Source organism: Zeugodacus cucurbitae, chromosome 2 (genome assembly GCF_028554725.1).
Source record: "Zeugodacus cucurbitae isolate PBARC_wt_2022May chromosome 2, idZeuCucr1.2, whole genome shotgun sequence".
Classification (NCBI taxonomy): Eukaryota; Metazoa; Arthropoda; class Insecta; order Diptera; family Tephritidae; genus Zeugodacus; species Zeugodacus cucurbitae.
The window spans coordinates 61,591,093-61,611,500 of NC_071667.1; the positions used below are offsets into that span (position 1 = coordinate 61,591,093).

Consider the following 20,408-nt stretch of genomic DNA (forward strand, 5'->3'; position numbering starts at 1 on the left):
AATTTTTAACTAATAAATTATTTCAGGTTTCGGTAAAAGTTTTTTTTAAGTAAACTAAATAACATGTTCGATCTTGGTCGGAATGTTTTTCACTTTTTATTTATTTTTCATTTTTATTGTAAAATAATAAAGGATTTTTTTATAGTATTTAATAAATATTTTAATTAACCATAACTGGAAAGCTTTCTAAAATTTTTTGTAAGAAACGAAACATTAAATTTATTTTTCTTTTTACAATTTTATCTCTTATTGAATAGTGTTGTAGGCCTCATGTGTATATTTTCTGATATTATTATTATTTTTTTAAGAAATTACAAATATAACCAACAAATGTTTTAAAGATAAATAACTATTTACCCAGCCACTTTTTTGTCCATATATTTATTTCAGAATTTATAGCTGCTCTTTTTTAATTTAGGTGCCTAATCCTAAAAGTATGCTTTTTTTTGTAAAACTAATAAAAACAAGTAAGGAAGGGCTAAGTTCGGGTGTAACCGAACATTTTATACTCTCGCAATTTATTGATGTAATTTTATAAAGACAACACAATTCGACCCATATATTCGGCATAAAGTTCAATAGAATAACGAAAATCATCATAAATAGTATATGGGGACTGAGGTAATTCCTAAACCGATTTCACTCGTTTTCACCACCAAGATACAATGTATCGAAGACTATACGATCACTTAATTTAATATTACTTATAATTAGGTATATAGGATCTGGGGGAAGTTATGACCCGATTTTTACCATTTCAGGTACAGAGAGAAACTGTTATAAGAAAAAAATTCAGAGGGAATGAATTACATTAAAATATTTGAGGGATTTACCTATATTTTCGGTGAAAAATTAACCTTAGGCACTGAGTTCTTCATGTTTGATATCAGGGGCCTTGAAAAGTCATGGTCCGATTTTGACAATTTTTCCACAAGTGATGTCACAGCTCAAATACAGTATTTGTGTAAAGTTTTATTCCGCTAGCTTCATTGGTTCCTTATGAATACATTATAAAGTGAACGAATCAGATGGAATTCAAAATTGGGTTATATGGGAAGTAGACGTAGTTGTGAACCGATTTCGCCCATATTCCACCCGTGTCATCAGGGTGTCAAGAAAGTGTTATATACCGAATTTCATTGAAATCGGTCGAATAGTTCTTGAGATATGGTTTTTGACCCATAAGTGGGCGACGCCACGCCCATTTTCCATTTTGTAAAAAAATCTCAGTGCAGCTTTCTTCTGCCATTTCTTATGTAAAATTTGGTGTTTCTGACGTTTTTCGTTAGGGAGTTAACCCACTTTTCGTAATTTTCAACCTAACCTTTGTATGGGAGGTGGGCGTGGTTATTATCCGATTTCCTTCATTTTTGGACTGTATAAGGAAATGGCTAAAAGAAACGACTGCAGAAAGTTTGGCTTATATAGCTTTATTGTTTTGCGAATTATATACAAAAAAAACTTATTTGAGGGCGGGGTCACGCCCACTTTTCCAAAAAAATTACATCCAAATGTGCCCCTCCCTAATGGGATCCTATGTTCCAAATTTCATTTTCATAACTTTATTTATGGCTTAGTTATGACAATGTATAGGTTTTCGGTTTCCTCCATTTTGTGGGCGTGGCAGTGGACCGATTTTGCCCATTTTCGAAAGCAACCTTCTCAGGGTGCCAAGGAACATGTGTTCCAAGTTTCATTAAGATATCTTAATTTTTACTCAAGTTATCGCTTGCACGGACAGACGGACAGACGGACAGAGGGACGGACAGACATCCGGATTTCAAATCTACTCGTCATCCTGATCATTTATGTATATATAACCCCATATCTAACTCTTATATTTCTTGGTGACACAAACAACCGTTATGTGAACAAAACTATGATACTCTGTGCAACAGGTTGCGAGAGTATAAAAAGTTCATGCTTTAATCGTGGATTATGATCAACCTTGTGTTAATGACTAAGTCTTTAGACGTCGTTTAGCGACCAGGTACCCACAGACCTAAATATTGCAAATTTTGTTTGCTAAACAAATAAGCGGTTGTCGAATATAGAATTCTGAGTACTTGATGCGTTCGCTTTCTCTTAGTGTAGTTCGAGTTTTGGCAAGATCAGACATGTTTTATTGGTGAAATGTTAATTAAATTAAATCTATGGAACAACAGTCGAGGTCTAAATTTTCTTAATGAAAATATTAATTATAATTTAGTGTAATAATATCATTAACAAATTAAATAATATAATAACTGATATTAAAGTAGCTGAAACATCTGGGTGCATATCTTCCTTACTATTCAGCCTAAACAATTGTTATCATGAAATCTTAACATTGTTGACGTAGTAAAAAATACTAGCCATACATCCCTAGTATTATGGTAGCAAATAAGACACGGGAGTAATATTCGACTGTTGATATTACAGGTTACTTAACAACTATTTTCGAGATAGTTAATGGTAGTGGTGAATTGGTAGATGTGCGCAACTGCAATGAGTCTCATGTAGATAGCTTCGACTACCCTTTGTGGCACCCAAATACTCCTAACGGATCGCCAAAACCCTGGCATCATATCATATTTTTTTGAACATAATTGCTAGTTATTTTATTATATTTACTATATGTAATATATGTAAAGTTAAACAAGTGAGGAAAGGCCAAGTTCGAGTGCAACCGAACAGTTTGTACTCTAGCAAATTATTGATATATTTTTATTAAGATAACACACAATTTGACCCAATTTGAAAATCCTATAATTAAGTATATGGTGAGCTAGGGGAAGTTATGACCCGATTTAAACCATTTCTGGTACAGAGACACACTATTAGAAGAAAAATATTTCCTCTGAATTAAATTAAGATACCTGAGAGATTTACCGAAAATTACCATGGCGCACGATATTCGGGGCTTTGAAAAGCTATAGTCCGATTTCGACAATTTTTTCACAAGTGATGCCACAGATCATATACAGTATTTGTGTAAAGTTTTTCAAAGTGAAGGAATCAGATGGAATTCAAAATTTAGTTGTATAGAAAGCAGTCGTGGTTGTGAACCGATTTCATATCATTTGCATTTTCCACACGTGTCATCAGGGTGTCAAGAAAATATTATATATCGAATTTTATTCGAATCGATTGAGTAGTTCCTGAGATATGGATACAAAATTTTCATTTTGTAAAAAATTCTTAGTTCAGCTTCCTTCTGCTATTTCTTCTGTAAAATTTAGTGTTTCTGACGTTCTTCGTTAGTGAGTTAACTCACTTTTAGTAATTTTCAACCTAACCTCCCATAGGGCGTGGTTATTATCCGATTTCAACTATTTTCATGATGTGTGGTGAGGAACGTAAGAGAACCGACTGCAGAAAGTTTGGTTTACATAGTTTCATTAGTTTGCGAGATATATACAAATAACCGATTTGGGGGATCCTACACTACGCTCACTTCCTCAAAAAAATTACATCCAAATATGCCCTTACTATGGGGATCCTATGTTCCAAATTTTACTTTTATAACTTTATTTATGGCTTAGTTATGACACTTTATGTGTTTTTCATTTTCGAAAGCAACCTTCTCACGGTCCCAAGGAACATGTGTTCCAAGTTTCATTAAGATATCTCAATTTTTACTAAAGTTATCCGCTGCACGGACGGACGGACAGACATCCTAATTTCAACTCCACTCGTCGTCCTGATCATTTATATATAAAACCCCATATCTAACTCTTTTATTTCTTGGTGACACAAACAACCGTTATGTGAACAAAACTATAATAGTTTCTTAGCAGCTTTGTTGCGAGAGTATAAAAATATATAACAGAATATCGAACAACTTAATTCGAAAATATTCTATTAATGTTAATAAATAAAATCAATAATAAATTTGTCAAACAATAAAAATAGTAATTTGAATTAAAATATTCAAGTATTCAGTTTTTGCAAGCCTCCCTAACAATTCTCTAGAAATACTTTTTTTTTTTTTGATAAAATAAAATATTTAAATTGAATCAATGAACAGCAGATATGCACAAATAAATACTATATCTACCATATGCCATTGAACATGGGAATTCAATCGGTTGAAGTAAATGAATTAAAACGAACATACGCAAATATTTCACCGAAAGCAGACTAGATGGATCTACCGTATTAATATATGACATTTGTATTTCAACTACGAACATAATTTCATGTAGACAACTCCATAAGTGCGCTACGTTTAGTGTCCTCGTACAATTGACAGGTAAAACATATTAGATTAAAACAGAGCAAAAGGTGAAAATCAATACCCAGAGGCACAATTGTGCTAGAAAAACTAATTACACTAACATCAACAGCAACAACAACAGCAACACCAACAATTGTCGCATGCAGGTAGCCAGGCGAGTGTTAACGGTCACAATGATAATGAAAGAAGCAAGTGTTTGGGAGTAGAGTGTAGTACAATATATTGCCCCAACTAAACATGTGTTGGGTAAACAATTTCATTAATATTTAATACAAAAAGCAAAAAAAAAAAAAACAAAAGCCAACAGCCAACAGCAATGCGAAATGTAATATTCTTGTTAGACCCAGTATGTGGCACATTGAAATGCCGCTAATGAAAATTGTTTGGACGCACAGCTGTGCGCTGCCTCATGTCACTCCAGAGTGCGCCTCCAACGCCCAGCAGTTTGATATAATATTACCATAGCGCACATTTGTCATATTCTCACTAACAATTTCGTGTAACGCTTTCGGGCACAGCAAACTCAACAGGAGCGCTAAATGTCCCAAAATGTGCCCTTTTGTGTTGTAAAACACTCAATTTTGTAGGCGAATCAATCATGTTGGTTGGTTGGCTGTGGCGGCGCCGCAAGCACACCTTTCGGCCGCCAGCTGGTCGTGCTCCAGCTCCCGGCTGTGTAAGCATGTAATTAGTGTTTATTTTTGTTGCCTAAATGTGTGTGTGTGTGTTTGTAGAGGTGGCATTGTGTGCTCACTTTAGTGACCGTCAAATAGCCAATACTAGTTGGGTCATGGCTTAATTGCTTGTTATTCTAGAAGAACGCATGTAAAACAACAACAGAATATGACAATAATAACGCTTGACATTAGGCCTAATGCTAGTGCTAAAGGCGATTGCAGTAATGTGATATTATTCTTGATAATACTGCATACAGTATTTCATTGAATTTAGTAAGCCGGATACAAGTTTTGTTACACATACGTGGTGTGTTCAAAAAATAACGAGAATTGTAAAATTTATCCAATTCCATGTCCAATTATCAACATTTTTTTATTCTATTGAATTGATATAAATGCTTCCGAAGTACGAGAAATTTCTCAGCTCTATTCATTGCTTATTTCGTCTATAGCAGCAACTAAGATTAGACGTGTTTTTACGAGCTTGGCGATTTTCATTTGTTAAAAGCTCACACTTCGGTGCTTGTTCATGAATACTTGGCCAAAAATAATATTGTAACGATGTCCCAGTACCCAATTTGGATAGATATGGCTCCGTGTGACTTTTCTCTACTTCCAAAAATAAAGAGAACCTTGCAAGAAAGCCAGTCTTTTTACTAGCATACAAGAATTCACTGAAAGAGCCAAGGCTATCCCTAAAATCGAGAAGTATTTCGACAACTGGAAAAAACACTGGCATAAGTGCATAATGTCGAATGGTGATTAATTTAAAGGCAACAACTTTAATGTCGTCAAATGATTTTTTTAACGAAAATTTCCGTTATTTTTTGAACATACCATATAGTATAGCTTTTTCCCGCATGGATATGGAGGCGAAGCGAATGGGTCTGGAGGTGAATGAGGACAAGACGAAATATCTCCTGTCATCAAACAAACAGTCGGCGCATTCGCGTCTTGGCTCCCACGTCACTGTTGACAGTCATAACTTCGAGGTCGTAGATAATTTCGTATACCTGGGATCCAGCATCAACAACACGAACAATGTCAGCCTCGAAATCCATCGCAGAATAACTCTTGCCAACAGGTGCTACTTTGGGCTGAGTAGGCAATTGAAAAGTAAAGTCCTCTTTCGACGAACCAAAATCAAGCTCTACAAGTTGCTTATCATTCCCGTCCTGCTTTAGGGTGCAGAAGCCTGGACGATGTCAACATCAGATGAGACGACACTAGGAGTTTTCGAGAGGAAAACTTTGCGCAAGATTTATGGTCCTCAGAACATTGGCAACGGCGAATACCGCAGACGATAGAACGATGAGCTGTACGAGTTATACGACGACATTGACATAGTTCAGCGAATAAAAAGACAGCGTCTACGCTGGCTAGGTCATGTTGTCCGGATGGACGAAAACGCTCCAGCCCTGAAAGTGTTCGATGCAGTACCCGCCGGAGGAAGCCGAGGAAGAGGAAGGCCTCCAATCATACAAAATACCTTCCGTAACTCCAAAGTCTCTTTAACTCGAAGTTTCTTTTAAGTTTTTTTTTCAATTATTGTGATTCGAGTTAGGGAAGTTCAATTATATTGCAAATATTTTATGAAATTCAGAAAAAATCTTTTCCTTTTAATAGTTTGCCGAAACCGGGTTAACTCTTTTCATTAATTCTCCTAGCTCCCATATAGCTAATATTATGATTTTCAAAATTCCATCGGCTTTACACCGTAGTTATCGCTAAGATATTTTAGCAATTCATTTGAAAGTATAATCTTAGTATAATATATTATACATGTAGCTTAGATCTAGCAATTACCCCAGCTCCTATATAATATATATAATAATTTTCGTTATTCTTGTGGCCTTTCTTTAGAATATATGGCGCAATTGGGTTCTATCTTAAGGGGTTAGGGGTAGTCAGAGACATGAAAAATTACAATTTTCAGTTATTCCTTTTGCAATTAAATCATTTTATTTTACAAAAGTAATAATATGGCATTGTTATACAATGTTTTGACTTGAAGCCACGAAAATTAAAAAAAAAATTATAATTTCCAAAGTTATAGCTGTTTGTGTTCATCCTGTTCCAAAAAAGTGCTTGCGGTGATAATCATAAGTTCTTGTAGATTCATCTAAAATCAATCGGATAAGAAAAATTAGTTTTATAAATATATAATCCTGGGCAGGATCAAAGCTTTATTTTTTCAAAAATTAACAAAATGGCGGCCTCCGTAAATTTTTTTTCCAGATTTTCTGGAATAAATCGACATTTGGTTTTTGGTCTTTAAAAATCAAAATTTTTGAAAAAAGAAAAAGCCTCGATAATTATGTAATCTAAGAGCTGTAAAAATTTCATTAAAATCTACTGAGCGGTTTTCAAGTTACAGTTGTCGCCAGTTCAAAAAAAATAGTTTTGAGAAAAACGCATTTAAAGGGGCACACTAGCGTATTGGAGTGGCCGAATGCTCTTTGTTATTTGTCGAATAACTCGAAAAGTAATTATCGGATCAACTTAAAATTTTCAGAGAATAATTTTGAGATATTACACTTAACGAAAATGCAAAAAATATTGATTTTTTGAAAATCCTGTCTACCCCTAATCCCTTAATGAAATTATATAAATATAAATATGATATACACTAGTAAAATTTATAATTTTAACGAAATCTTTTGGCTTTAAGTAATAAACCTTAAATTATATTTATTCATTATATATTAACAAAGATTTAGCTAAAGTTCCTATATAGCAAAATATGCCAAAAAATATTAATGTCATTATTTTTATGACCAAGAATACAGCTTTGAAATTACTTGAAAAACTGTATTATTTGAGATTGTCTTATTATTTCTTTATTATTATAGTATTAAGAGAATTATTATAGTATTAAACAAAATACTCGTACACATGCAATTTTGAATATTTCGGCTCAAGCATGCAATAACTGATTAAATGAACATTAAATTTTCACTTCATTTCGCATGCAGTCGTAAACATTTTATTGCATTTCTGAGCACCACAAAGCCGATTAAAGCACGCATGCATATATATAAGTATAAATATTTGCGCAAACACGCTAGTTCTTTGGCTATTCAAACAGAAGCGCGTCATGTCGTATGAGTAACAACAGCACATAGCGCCGAATGTGTCGCACTTAAGTGTGCGCCTAAAAGCAGGCTACAGCAAATCTTCATATCAAACGCCACATTCGACTTAATTTACTACATACTAAACTATTTTATTGTCAACACACTTTCTCGGTGATTCCTAAAAAAATAAACACCTCAAATCTATGTTTGCAGGTAGGGAGTAGCTTTGTGGGTGATTTTCGTCTTTAGCAGTGATTCGCTTTATATAGCCAGTGGACAAAATCTTGAAAGCTAGCTATTAATGCATAGAAGTATTAGAATAACTTATGCATAAATGTCAAATGAAAGCCAAATCTCTTTTACTTGGAAATACATACATATATTGCTGGAGAGAGAAGGAGGAGTAGTGTAGAGAGCGAGAGCGTAATTTGTATATTTCTATTTTGAGTTTTAAGAAATTCCAACACACTGCAAATTGTTATGCATTTATATTTAGATATTTAAATGTTAAGCTGCTTTAGGTCACGCCTGACATGTCAAAGGCGATGAAATTGTTGACTGACCAAATGGAAAAGTTGTGGTCGACTACATACCAGCGCAGAGTAAAGCAGAGCTCTTAAATGGCAACCAAAGCCATGGCTCAGTGTGTAGAATATTGTGCGTGAGAGTGTGTCTGTGTGTGAAAGGTCAAATAAGAGATTTATGTGTTGATATGACTAATGCATATGCATGGGTATACATTTCATTTAGATATATATTGAATTACATATACAGTATGACAACTAGCTTGACCATACTCTGTTACAATACGAGTACATCCATTCAAGTCTACATATATGAACTCCATCACATGCTATAGACCAATACTATAGCCAATAGCAACATACTGCCTAGGGCAAAAGCATGTTAGTGAAACACGTGTACCTTTTCTGTGTATATTTCTCAACTTTTATTCTCTTTTTTTTTGGGTTTTTGTTCCACCTTTCAATAGCCGTATTTTTTATGCGTAATTTTCGACGTTTTTTGTTATGCTTTTTTTTTCTTTTTTTTTGTTGTATACCTTTTGCTGTAATCCTGAGAGTGTTGGCGTAGACAACTGCAGACATGCTAGTCCACCTACTTCAACAGAGGTGTCCTTAATGCGCTTTGGCTATTGCTTTTACGTTAGGCTACATAAGCACCTAGGCACCAGTGCTTCTACAATACATAAAGCATGTGTGGCAAGATTGATGTTTTTTTCAGAGCACAACCCCGAAAGCTATTTTTGTATACGCGTAAACACATTTCATAGTCCATCATGGTAGCATTTTCTCTTGAGTTTTAGCAGAAAGACTTTTTCTCGTACACTCATTCACAAAAAATGTAATTAAAGTATTTGTTCCCAGAATTTTTTAAGCCGAAAAAAGCGACAGAAAATTACTTACTTTCAAATATTTAAAACTTCGTATATTTTGTGTATCACTTGACTTTATTATTTCTATTTTCAGTACAATATCTTGGAAGAAATATTTAAAGTTTATGAACATTGAAAATATGATACTGACATGTAGGACTTATGGCGCGATACCTTATACATTTATATTTTATGAACATTATTCGAAAATGTTGAATAAGCATTATAAGTAAAGTAAGGAAGTCTCTTCCAGCTCTCGTTCAGTATATAAAGTAGACCAATGTCATTTTTAATCGGTTGTCTTTACATCCAAAGCAAAGGTAGGAACAGAAGAACCACAGAAAAATAACTTATATCTATTCGTTCATGAAAAATAATGTGGAATAGCTAAATTTAGCTGATATATTTAATCTATCGCCAAAGTAAGTACTTGTTGGCAGTCGACAGTCCAATCTTCTTCATCGTCATTAAAGACAAGTACCAAGTTTATTTCAACACCCCATACTTTCAGTAGTAGATTAGATTAGATGAATTCATAACTTAGCTTTACCTCTTCTTCTAAAAAGACTCATATCGTTCTTTTAAACATTATGGAATGCCTGACTAATTTTATTTATATCTTTTTTTGTAAAACTGCCATAAATATTGTTATATAACTTTATGTAGGTGTGCGACTTGTATAAATTCGAAATGCACCTAAATGTAGGCAACAGTTTTTAACTGTCATTCTTTCTTTTGGATTCTCAAACTTTTTTCCGTTCAACTCAGTCCATATTGCTTTTTAGGTTATTATAAAAGTACATTTTTGATTTACTACTAATTTTCTCCAAATCTGGGATATACAGATTATAGATGTATTTAAAATATCGCCTCACCAAGTAAATTCTTGTCGGCAGTCGACAGTTCAATCTTCTTCATCGTCATTAAAGACCAAGTAAAGACCAGTATCAAGTTTCTTTCAACACCCCATACTTTCAGTGGTAGATTAATTTAGATTAACTTGATTTCTCTCTTCTTCTTCTTCTAAAACGACTCGTATGGTTCTTTTAAACATTTTGGAATGCCTGATTGATTTTATTTATATCTTTGTTTTTTTTTTTTGAAAAACAGCTATAAAAATTATTGTAGAAACTTTATCTAGGTGTGTGACTTGGATAAATTCGAAATGCGCCTAAATATAGGCAATCTTTTTTATTTCTTATTCTTATTTTTAATTCTCCCTATCTTCATTCCATTCAAAATAGTCGAAATTGTTTTTTAGGTTACTATTCATATAAAATTTGATTCAATAAGTGATTTACAACTAATATTTTCACCCTTAGTATGAAAACTGAATTATACAGTTATACTAGTAGTATATAAAAGTGACATCCATATATATAAAGGATTACGTATTCATTTAGCTTTCATAGAAATATGTAAAATGCACTGATGTAAGCATTAAACTTCAAAACAACATGATTTAATCATGAAAGTTCTTGAAAATAATATATGAAAAATCTCAAACCAAGTTTAAATAAAATAAATCACTTTAATTAACTGTAATCCAAGCAGCAAGAAAGTTTACATTTTAAATTAACGCGTAATCCTTACGAAATTTCCTCAAATGCAACACAAACACAGCAGTGAAATGAGCGAAGCGTGAGTGAGAGCTTCCATTAAATTTACACAATTTTTTAACTGCTTGCTTCATTTGTTGGCTTACCCTACGCCTTAAGTAACAAGCAATCCTTTCAGAAATATGTGCGCTCACCTTTAGCTGGCGCTTGTAATTTTTAATTACTTTAAAAGACCAACCATAAAACACGATTTTTTTCGCTTTTTCTTTCACCATTTTTCACTAATTTTTTTTTTGCGATTTCAACAGCGAATTTGTCGTTCTGCTGCTTGCGCAAACCGTTTCGGCTTACTCCAGCTTGTTGTGACCTAATTTCAATGGTTCAGTTGCCGACAAATAAATAAAAACCTGTCTAACTACTGACGACACACACAGAGACACGAATTATATCAGTTGATTATTTGTTGGAGTTTATGCGAGTACTTTTTCCACAAGCGCTGCTGTCAGGATGATAGATGACTGCGAGCAATTGAATTCTCTCGTCTGCTTGTCGGTATTTTTTTGGTGTACATTTAATACTATTTCTAGATGTAATAAATAAATTGCTGAAGTTTTTCATAAGCATCGTATTAGCCATAGCCAAGAGTCTCAATTGAAATTTGCACGTGACACATTTATATACATATATATAGCACCCTGTAATACATTCTATCAAGTTCAAGCATTTTACCAGGGTAATTTGGATTTTGTAAATTTTGTTTCATTATATTTTTACCATATTTTTTTGCCATTGTTAAAGCTCTAATTTCAAAATATATGCCTATCTATCAATATCAATTTTAAGACCAATTTCAGCATTAAAATCCAATATCATATATCCAATATTCATTGTCAATGTTAAATATTCAAAATCACAATATATTTTTATTCAATATTCCATCCAATATTAAATTTGCTTGATTCAGTATTAAAAATATCAGTTTCACGAACTTTCCAAATCCCTGCTTATTATCGAACACTTCTCGTTGAAAAAACTTTTGGTAAAACATTTAGCAATTGAATATTATCGGACATTGATAAATTTATTTTATTTATTTCGGAAATGTTCATAAATATATACCAGATATATGTATATATACTCACTCCAATTAAGTAAATACTTATTTGCTATAACATACAATTATTTATTTTAGTATTTTTTTTACGTCTATTCACAAAGCGTAAATTTCTTAATCAGTTGAAGAGATTGATGTTCGTTCGGCGTCGATATGCACTCTTTAATCTGAATTTGCTTTTTCATTACATTTCGTGCACAGGCGATAAACTTCTCCCTCCTAAAGGCTTTGTAAGTCATTTCTCAAATCGCCGAAATCGTGCCATAAATCAAATTTGGCAAATGAATTGGTGTACATTTTAATTAATTGACACTTTTCTCTGCGTTCGTCGTCAGTGTTCTACCATGTTTACACAGAATTTACTTTTACACACTTGTTTGTTTAACATACATTATGTAAACTTCAAATAGTTGTACAAATATTATGTATGATTCAATCGATTTTCATGGGATTTATTTTTAAAATGTCGTCTTTTAAGTATCTGGAGTTATTTTATGTAAAATTTGGTATTTTTTGAATATTTTTTATCTTGTACTGGATTCTACAATGTATACCAAAGTCATTCAAATATGTATTAATTACAATAAAATCGCAGTTGCTAAAATATATACTCGTATCTACACAATAATCATGAGCGTAATACTTAATTTTTTAGACTGCAAAATTAATCGATCAATTCAAATTTTTATTGAGAAACCCTTTTTTGCCTTTTATACTGCCGGCTACTCGATAACCGATCGGCTGTTATACATTTTTCTGTTTGCTTTTCATAAGGAGTTGGTAAGATTCATTAACTCATTGATATTTTTAGCAGCGACATCTACTGTAGCTTTTTTCATCATCAAAAAATGCAGTCAATCGCAGACAAAGAACGTATATCGTACGTCTTTGTCGGAGATGTGGCATTTCATTTTCAAGTCAATTAAAATTCAATGAAATATAAATGTAGATTTTATTTTGTATGGTAAATCGATTTTAATAAGCGTTCTAATCGAACAGAGGCCGGTTAATTGATCTATTAGCTCCTGTCTAAAACGCTAAAAGTGTAATCGCTTTCAAATCAAATTGAGTTAAAATTATGTTTTAGATTATACTCAATAATCAGAGACCACATGTAATTTGATAAAACTTCTAACAGGCTCCTGGAATATTCGGTAAAATAATTTCGACAGTTACAAAGCCTTTTTGCATTGTAGTTAATTGATCGCGGTTAATTGATATTTTTACTCGATTAAAGCGCTGTTTTAAATTTATGGTAACAAAAGAAAAATCGAATCTTATTTGACTATATTAATTTTTCATATAATACGAATCGAATTGAAACTGAAATCCAGCTCTGCGTGTTGTTGTCCACACTGGAAATTTTGTTAAAAATTATTAATATTGATTTCATAAAAGCAATCTTCTGGTGAAACTTAACAACTTCTTATGAACAGCAAAAACGAAAATGTATAACAGCTTATCATTAATCTAGTAGCCGGCTGTGCGAAAGGAAAAAACTGGTTTCTCAATTATAATCTTAATGTATTAAATTAATTTGGCTGTGCGAAAAGTCTATTAAGATCTATTAAGTGTAATTACTTCTTTTTATAATATCGGCTTATCCTAAGGTACTATTTTCTAATTGTATTCTGATTGTTTCGATTTGACTTGTATTAGACATATATATATATATATATTTGGCGTAGAAACCGCTTAAGCGATTATAGCCGAATCCACCAGAGCGCGTCACTCGATCCCCCTTTTTGCTTTTTGGCGCCAACTGGAAACACCAAGTGAAGCCAGGTCACTTTGCACTTGGTCTTTCCACCGGAGTGGAGGTCGTCCTCTTCCGCGGCTTCCTCCAGCGGGTACTGCATCGAACACTTTCAGAGATGGAGTGTTTTCATCCATTCGTACAACATGACCTAGCCAGCGTAGCCGCTGTCTTTTTATTCGCTGAACTATGTCAATGTCGTCGTATAAATCGTACAGCTCAAAACCTTTCGAAACCCCAAGAGTCGTCTCATCGGATGTTGTCATTGTCCACGCTTCGGCGCCATACATTAGGACGGGAATAATGAGCGACTTGTAGAGTTTGATTTTTGTTCACCGAGAGAGGACTTTACTGTTCAATTGCCTACTCAGTCCAAAGTAACACCTGTTGGCAAGAGTGATTCTCCGTTGGATTTCAAGGCTGACATTGTTGGTGTTGCTAACGCTGGTTCCCAAGTAGACGAAACTATCTACTACTTCAAAGGTATGGCTGTCAACAGTGACGTGGGAGCCAAGACGTGTGCTGACTGTTTGTTTGTTGACAGGAGATATTTCGTCTTGTCCTCATTCACCACCAGAACCATACGCTTCACTTCTTTATCTAGTCTGGAAAAAGCAGAACAGACGGCGCAGTTGTTGCTTCCGATGATATCAATATCATCGGCGTACGCCAGGAGCTGTACACTCTTGTAGAAGATAGTACCCTCTCTATTTAGTTCTGCAGCTCGTATTATTTTTTCCAGTAATAGATTGAAGAAGTCGCATGATAGTGAGTCACCCTGTCTGAAGCCTCGTTTGGTATCGAACGGCTCGGAGAGGTCCTTCATTTATATTGATCGAGATAAGTTAGTGTAAAAGATGAAAAAGGTATCATTTATTTGAAAACAATTTTATTAATAGAGTAGTTTCTATGAACTGCCTTATACGAAAAATCTGAAAGGGGAAAAATTTTAATACGATTTCAAATTGAGTAAGGATTACATGATCCAAATAAAGTACGAAATCCGAATACATTTCGACTGTTTTCATAAAGATCATAGTTAAATTGTATTCTAGATTCTAAGTAATATCCAATCAGCATCGTCGACTCCTCCACCATGTCAAATTTCCACAGATGATTACCACCTGGTCTACTCATGGTGCAATGATGCTTATTCTTGATTGAACAAGATCCTCTCAAGATCTATTCATAAAACTATTAAAATATATTACACTTTACATATGGAATCTTGATATTTCTAGAAGATTTCAATAAAAAAATCAATTTTATACCAGCACAATTATTTGTTAGAAGGTGTCGTCTACCTGAAAATGTCAAACTTTGTATAACTGTACTCCAATGCACTTATATACTACTATACTATTACAATAACACTACTATATATGTTTACAAGAGAATTTTACTAATTAAAAAAACCAAACAGATTCTTAGCAAAACTAAACTTACTAATACTCTTTTTCTTCTCTTTTCATCCCTTTTTGCTGCGCTGCTACACTTGTTTACTCTACTTCTTTTCTATTCTCTTTTATTTCTGCTTTGCTTTCGCCACTTCGATTTTAATTGTTTAACACGTCAACATGACACCAACTGAATGTACAACAACTTTACCAAATTGAAAAAAAAATACAACAATCACGCTAATGCATCCTACCACCTACTCACCAACACCAACACTCCACCAATGAACAAACTTTTCACAACGAAAATCAACCACGAAACAAACGCCCAACTAAACCGCATACACGCAAACGCTTTATGCTCTTCAACACACATACACCCACCCATCGACCACAACGACCGGCTTTCAATCGAAACTTTGCCGTTAATTAACCACAAACACCAACGAAACATCTCACCTACGAATTCTTATAAAAAAACACGCGCGTTCTCTCTCTCTCACACACATACACGCTCTCTTACTTACACTCACTCTCATAAACACACACGCAAACATTTATTTTACACGCCTCCCCCTCCCACTGAACTTCACTGCATGCATCCATCAATGGGATTAATCAAATGACAGGCTTTTGCGTGCCGAATTGTATTCGCTGCGTCGGAAGGGCGCTCTGCGCATGGGCGGTCCACTTGATGCCACACAAAAGAACCAACTGCAATATACATTACAACAAGATAACCAACAACAACAACAGTACGAAATGAACAATCACAATATGGCGACAACAACAACAACAATAATAACATCAACAATCACCACATTAACAACAACAACAGGCACAACAAATACAACAACAACCACAAACATTGGCAACCATCATCATCCGCTGTTGCATTGCGAATCGAATCGGCATTGTGCGCGTTGCAACACCGAATTGGGGCGCATCACGAATCGCGGTGCACCGTGTCGCGTCTGCAAGTTGCGCGTGTGCAAAGCGTGTCGTGAGTTCACATCGCGCACCACCGATTGGGTGTGTGTGGTGTGTCACAAGCAAATGTAAGTGGGAACAACAACAACAGCTACAGCATAAGCAAGTTGCAATGTGTCTGTATGTCTCTGTATGTATATGTGTGTGTTTGTTTGTTTTGTTGCTCGTTCTATGTTTTGTTTAACTGTTTGTTAGTCGTTGGTTGTTATGTACATTTTGTTGTTTGTGTGTTAATCTATTTTTCGTGTTTGTTAAAATGACAGATTTTTTTCGAAAATTTGTAGCATACCTTTGGGCGCATTATTAGTTTCGTATTTAATAATGTTTTACTTATTCTATAGAGACTTAATTGTAGTATAAAGAGTTCTTCTTCTTCTTGACTGGCGTAGACACAAGTCGAGTCAACAACAGCGCGCCACGCGTCTCTCCTTCTGGCAGTTTGGCGCCAATTGGTTATACCAAGCGAAGCCAGGTCCCTCTCCACCTGGTCCTTCCATCGGAGTGGAGGTCTCCCTCTTCCTCGGCTACCAACAGCGGGTACTGCATCGAACACTTTCAGAGCTGGAGCACTTTCGTCCATTCGAACAATAGGACATGACACATGAGCATACAGAGTTAGAAACATATAAAAGAACCGTTCATTTTTTTATTAGGCTGAATGAGCAACCATCGGTCGTTGCCACCTTACCTTTTGTTAGGTCAAAGAGTGGTAAAAATCTGTTCCTCATATATCAAATAAACAACATTTCAAAAGTTATAAGTTCTTACACACTTATACACACTCCCCCATACATATGCATGTAGTTTCTTATTTATAAATTATATTTATTTATAAATTATATTTTATTATAATTAGCTAAGCCTTGATTGCGACCTCTAGTCTTTGATGTCCGTTGCCTTTCTCTCTGATTATGAAGCGAGCTTGTATATTTCTAATATTTTGTTCTTTAAGCCGGTGCAGACGCTCCATACTCGATTCTCAACCAAGTACCTAGGAGGTTTTGAAGTTTTGTGCTGCAAGCAGCTGCGAGCGCTCGTTACCCGTCTCTCTGGCACGCGATTGCGATGCGAAGAGAATTACTTGCAAGACGATTTTCAGTTTCAGATTAAGATTCTCCATCACGGAGTCTATTGGATACCCTCACCAGGGAACTATTTCCAGAAAGTTGAGATTCTAGTAATAAATATAGCCTATGTTACTCGGGCTGAATGTAGCTTTCCAATGGTGAAAGAATTTTTGAAATCGACACAGTAGTTTTTATTATCATTCGAAAGAACATTCTTTGGTATTTATTTTTTAAAGATTAAGATTTAAAGATGTTGGCGACGGCTACGTCTCAGAAGGTCCATCCGTTTAGTCCAATTTTCAATAACTCGCTCGATCATTTCGACTGAAATGGGAACCGAATTTGGTTCCAAAACGTTGGATCTTCTTGGAACTTTTCAAGAGCCCATAGATCGAAGCGAAGTCGATCGACTGTAATCTGTACGCTTTCAATTTAAGATCTCGTTGCAAAATACGCCAAGTCATTCCATATGTCAGTCCGAGTTGCTGCGAACGGCGCCGAATCGACTCTCCATGGTATTCGTGTACATTTTCAGCTGGACGTGGTCTATTCGGTCGAATATTATGCAATAATGAATACTGGGTCTCAAGATAGGTGATGGTATTGCGAATATAACGGTCTGTAGGCCGATTATGTTGATCATAATTTGAGCGAAGCACGCGAAACACATTCTTTACAGAACGTGACTTTTCGTTATAAAGTTAAACAATTTGTAAACGTTGTTCTGGTATAAGTCTTTACATGATGAAATGCCAAACAATACTGAACAATAATAACAAATGACGGCTTGACACGACTCACTCGTGATCTGTCAAAAAAGGCTATTGAAAAAAGTACCTACCTCTACATGGAATAGACATGATCTAAAGAGTGCTTTGCATAGAATTTCATTTTCATTGTTTCGGCTATGTTCTGGAATTTCTCAAACTAGATAAAATAGATCTAGATTACATATATGGAGATATTGTAGATATTTTAGAACAGAACTGTTCTTCCTCTCTTAAGGCATAACTTTATCTGGCAACTCTCTGGAACATTTTGTCATAAATTTATTATAAAACCAAAATATTTTCTTACCCATGCTTCAATGGTTTTCGCATTAGTAAACAAACAATGTTTCATAGTACTTAAAAATATAATTTTCTTAGAATAATTTACTCAGATTTCCTCCGATTCCCTTATTGCAATGATTTTCGCTCTTCTTCGAAAGACAATATATATAACAACAAACCAGCAATAACCATATCTTCACAGTGTTGCATCTTGGTGCGCACATATCGCGCGTTACCCTCGTTCATTGTCAATATTATCAAAAACAACAACAACTATATGAAAATAAATAAATTTTATTTGTGGCCGACATTGTTGATATTGTCATTGGCGCTAACACTACTCGGAATTCTAGCTATTTTTATAGCCAACAGACACAACAGCATCGCTGCCAGTTGTTGCTGTTGTTTGTTGTAATTGTTGCTTTATTTATTTCACGTAATTTATACAGTGGCTTAGTGTTGACAATTTAATTGAATTTTCCACTCAGCCAAAAAGTTTCGCTCTGACATTGTGTCAATATTATAGCAACACTGTGTGTGTGTGTGTGGAAAAGTTGCGCCGAAAATTTGCAAATAAACCGTGAAACTTTGGTGTGCTAATTCCAGGTGTGTGTTGATATTGTGCTAAATATTTCAGGAAATAATTTTGGAAATTATTGCTGTTGTAATCAACATGGATTGGAAAGCCAATGTTTCTATGGAAAATGCATACTTTCAAAAAAAACAAACTTCCCGCAGTATTCGTAAATATCGAAAATATTTATTAACTCAAGGTCGTAGCGTTAGCAAATGAGCTTGTTTGCAAATGTCAAGCAGCAAGTACTTAAAAAATAAACAACAATATTTGTTGTCAATTGTGCTTTAATCGAGTATAAACAACAATAATTGCATTGTATTAGAAAAGTTATTAAAAGTGTGCCACATATCCTGCCAATACTGGCAAGCATTGCACTGCTGCCTATTTTCACTTTGTCGAGTGCTTCCTTTCCATTCTACTTCGAATTGTTGAAATCTTATGAATTTTTAATGATTACTCTTATGCTCTTAGATATGCAGCAAATGGCATCTGTCATCCCTGTGAGAAATCGAACAGCTAATGAATATAAATAAGGATAGCTAATTTTGGTAGAGTTGCCAACATGATAAGAGAATTTTATGTTGGAAGCGAAACTTGATTGGATGTTTAATAAAATATTTTAGTCAATAATAGCAGAGATAAAGCTTAGGGATGATTTTTTCATTTTTTTAAATAAAAACATGGTTATCTCATTATCATTAATCGATTATAAAATATTAATTATACATTTTTTTGTGATCACTTAAGTGCTGTATATAAATTACCCTTCATATTTCAACAAACAAATTCCATAAATACCTCTCATTTGATACCAATATTTTAATATCTCTTAAAAATATTTCAACAGTAATATTTCTTAAAATTATTTTTGTTCGTAATTTTTCGTTAATTTTATCAATTTAATTGATTAAATAATTAAAACAGATAATACTTCTACCCAAAACAAATTTTTAACAGTCAGCTTTTTTATACTTTCGCAACAAAGTTGCTAAAAGAGTATACTAGTTTTGACCACATAACGATTGTATTTACCACCTAAAACTAAACGAGTTAGACTCAGAGTTATATGTATATACCAAAGTGATCAGGTGGAGTCCAAATCCGGACCACTGCCACGCCCACAAAATGGCAATAACCGAAAATACATGAAGGAAAGTAGGCGGGACCCCGGCCCATACTAAGTTTTTTGTACATATCTCGTAAACTACTAAAGCTATATCAACGAAACTCTCAGGAATCGTTTAATTTAGGCACTTCCCTAACAGTTCAAAATGGAGGAAATCTGATTATAACCACGCCCACCTCCCATACCAATGTTATGTTGAAAACAACTTAAAATGCTTTAATTCAGTAAAAAAAAACAGAAACCTCAAATTCCGCCCACTTATGATTCTCAGAAACTACTCGACCAATTTTAATAAAATTCGTTCACTTTACAATATATAAAGTAAGCACTAGTGAAGATATCGGAACAGAACTTTGCACAAATCCTGCATTTACAGTGTGGCATCGCCCTTCTAAAAATTGCCG

At 34.2% G+C, this 20,408-nt stretch overlaps 1 protein-coding gene across 2 annotated transcripts in view; it reads left to right on the plus strand.

Annotated features, from left to right (window-relative positions):
- Positions 1–20,408, plus strand: part of LOC105216776 (serine-rich adhesin for platelets) — a 164,715-nt gene that overhangs the window by 89,556 nt on the left and 54,751 nt on the right. For both annotated transcript variants that reach the window (XM_054225427.1, XM_054225428.1), the window contains exon 3: positions 15,822–16,250. In XM_054225427.1, the coding sequence (XP_054081402.1) occupies positions 15,871–16,250 (380 nt within the window). In that variant the 5' untranslated portion in view covers positions 15,822–15,870. The remainder of the gene's footprint in view (positions 1–15,821; positions 16,251–20,408) is intronic.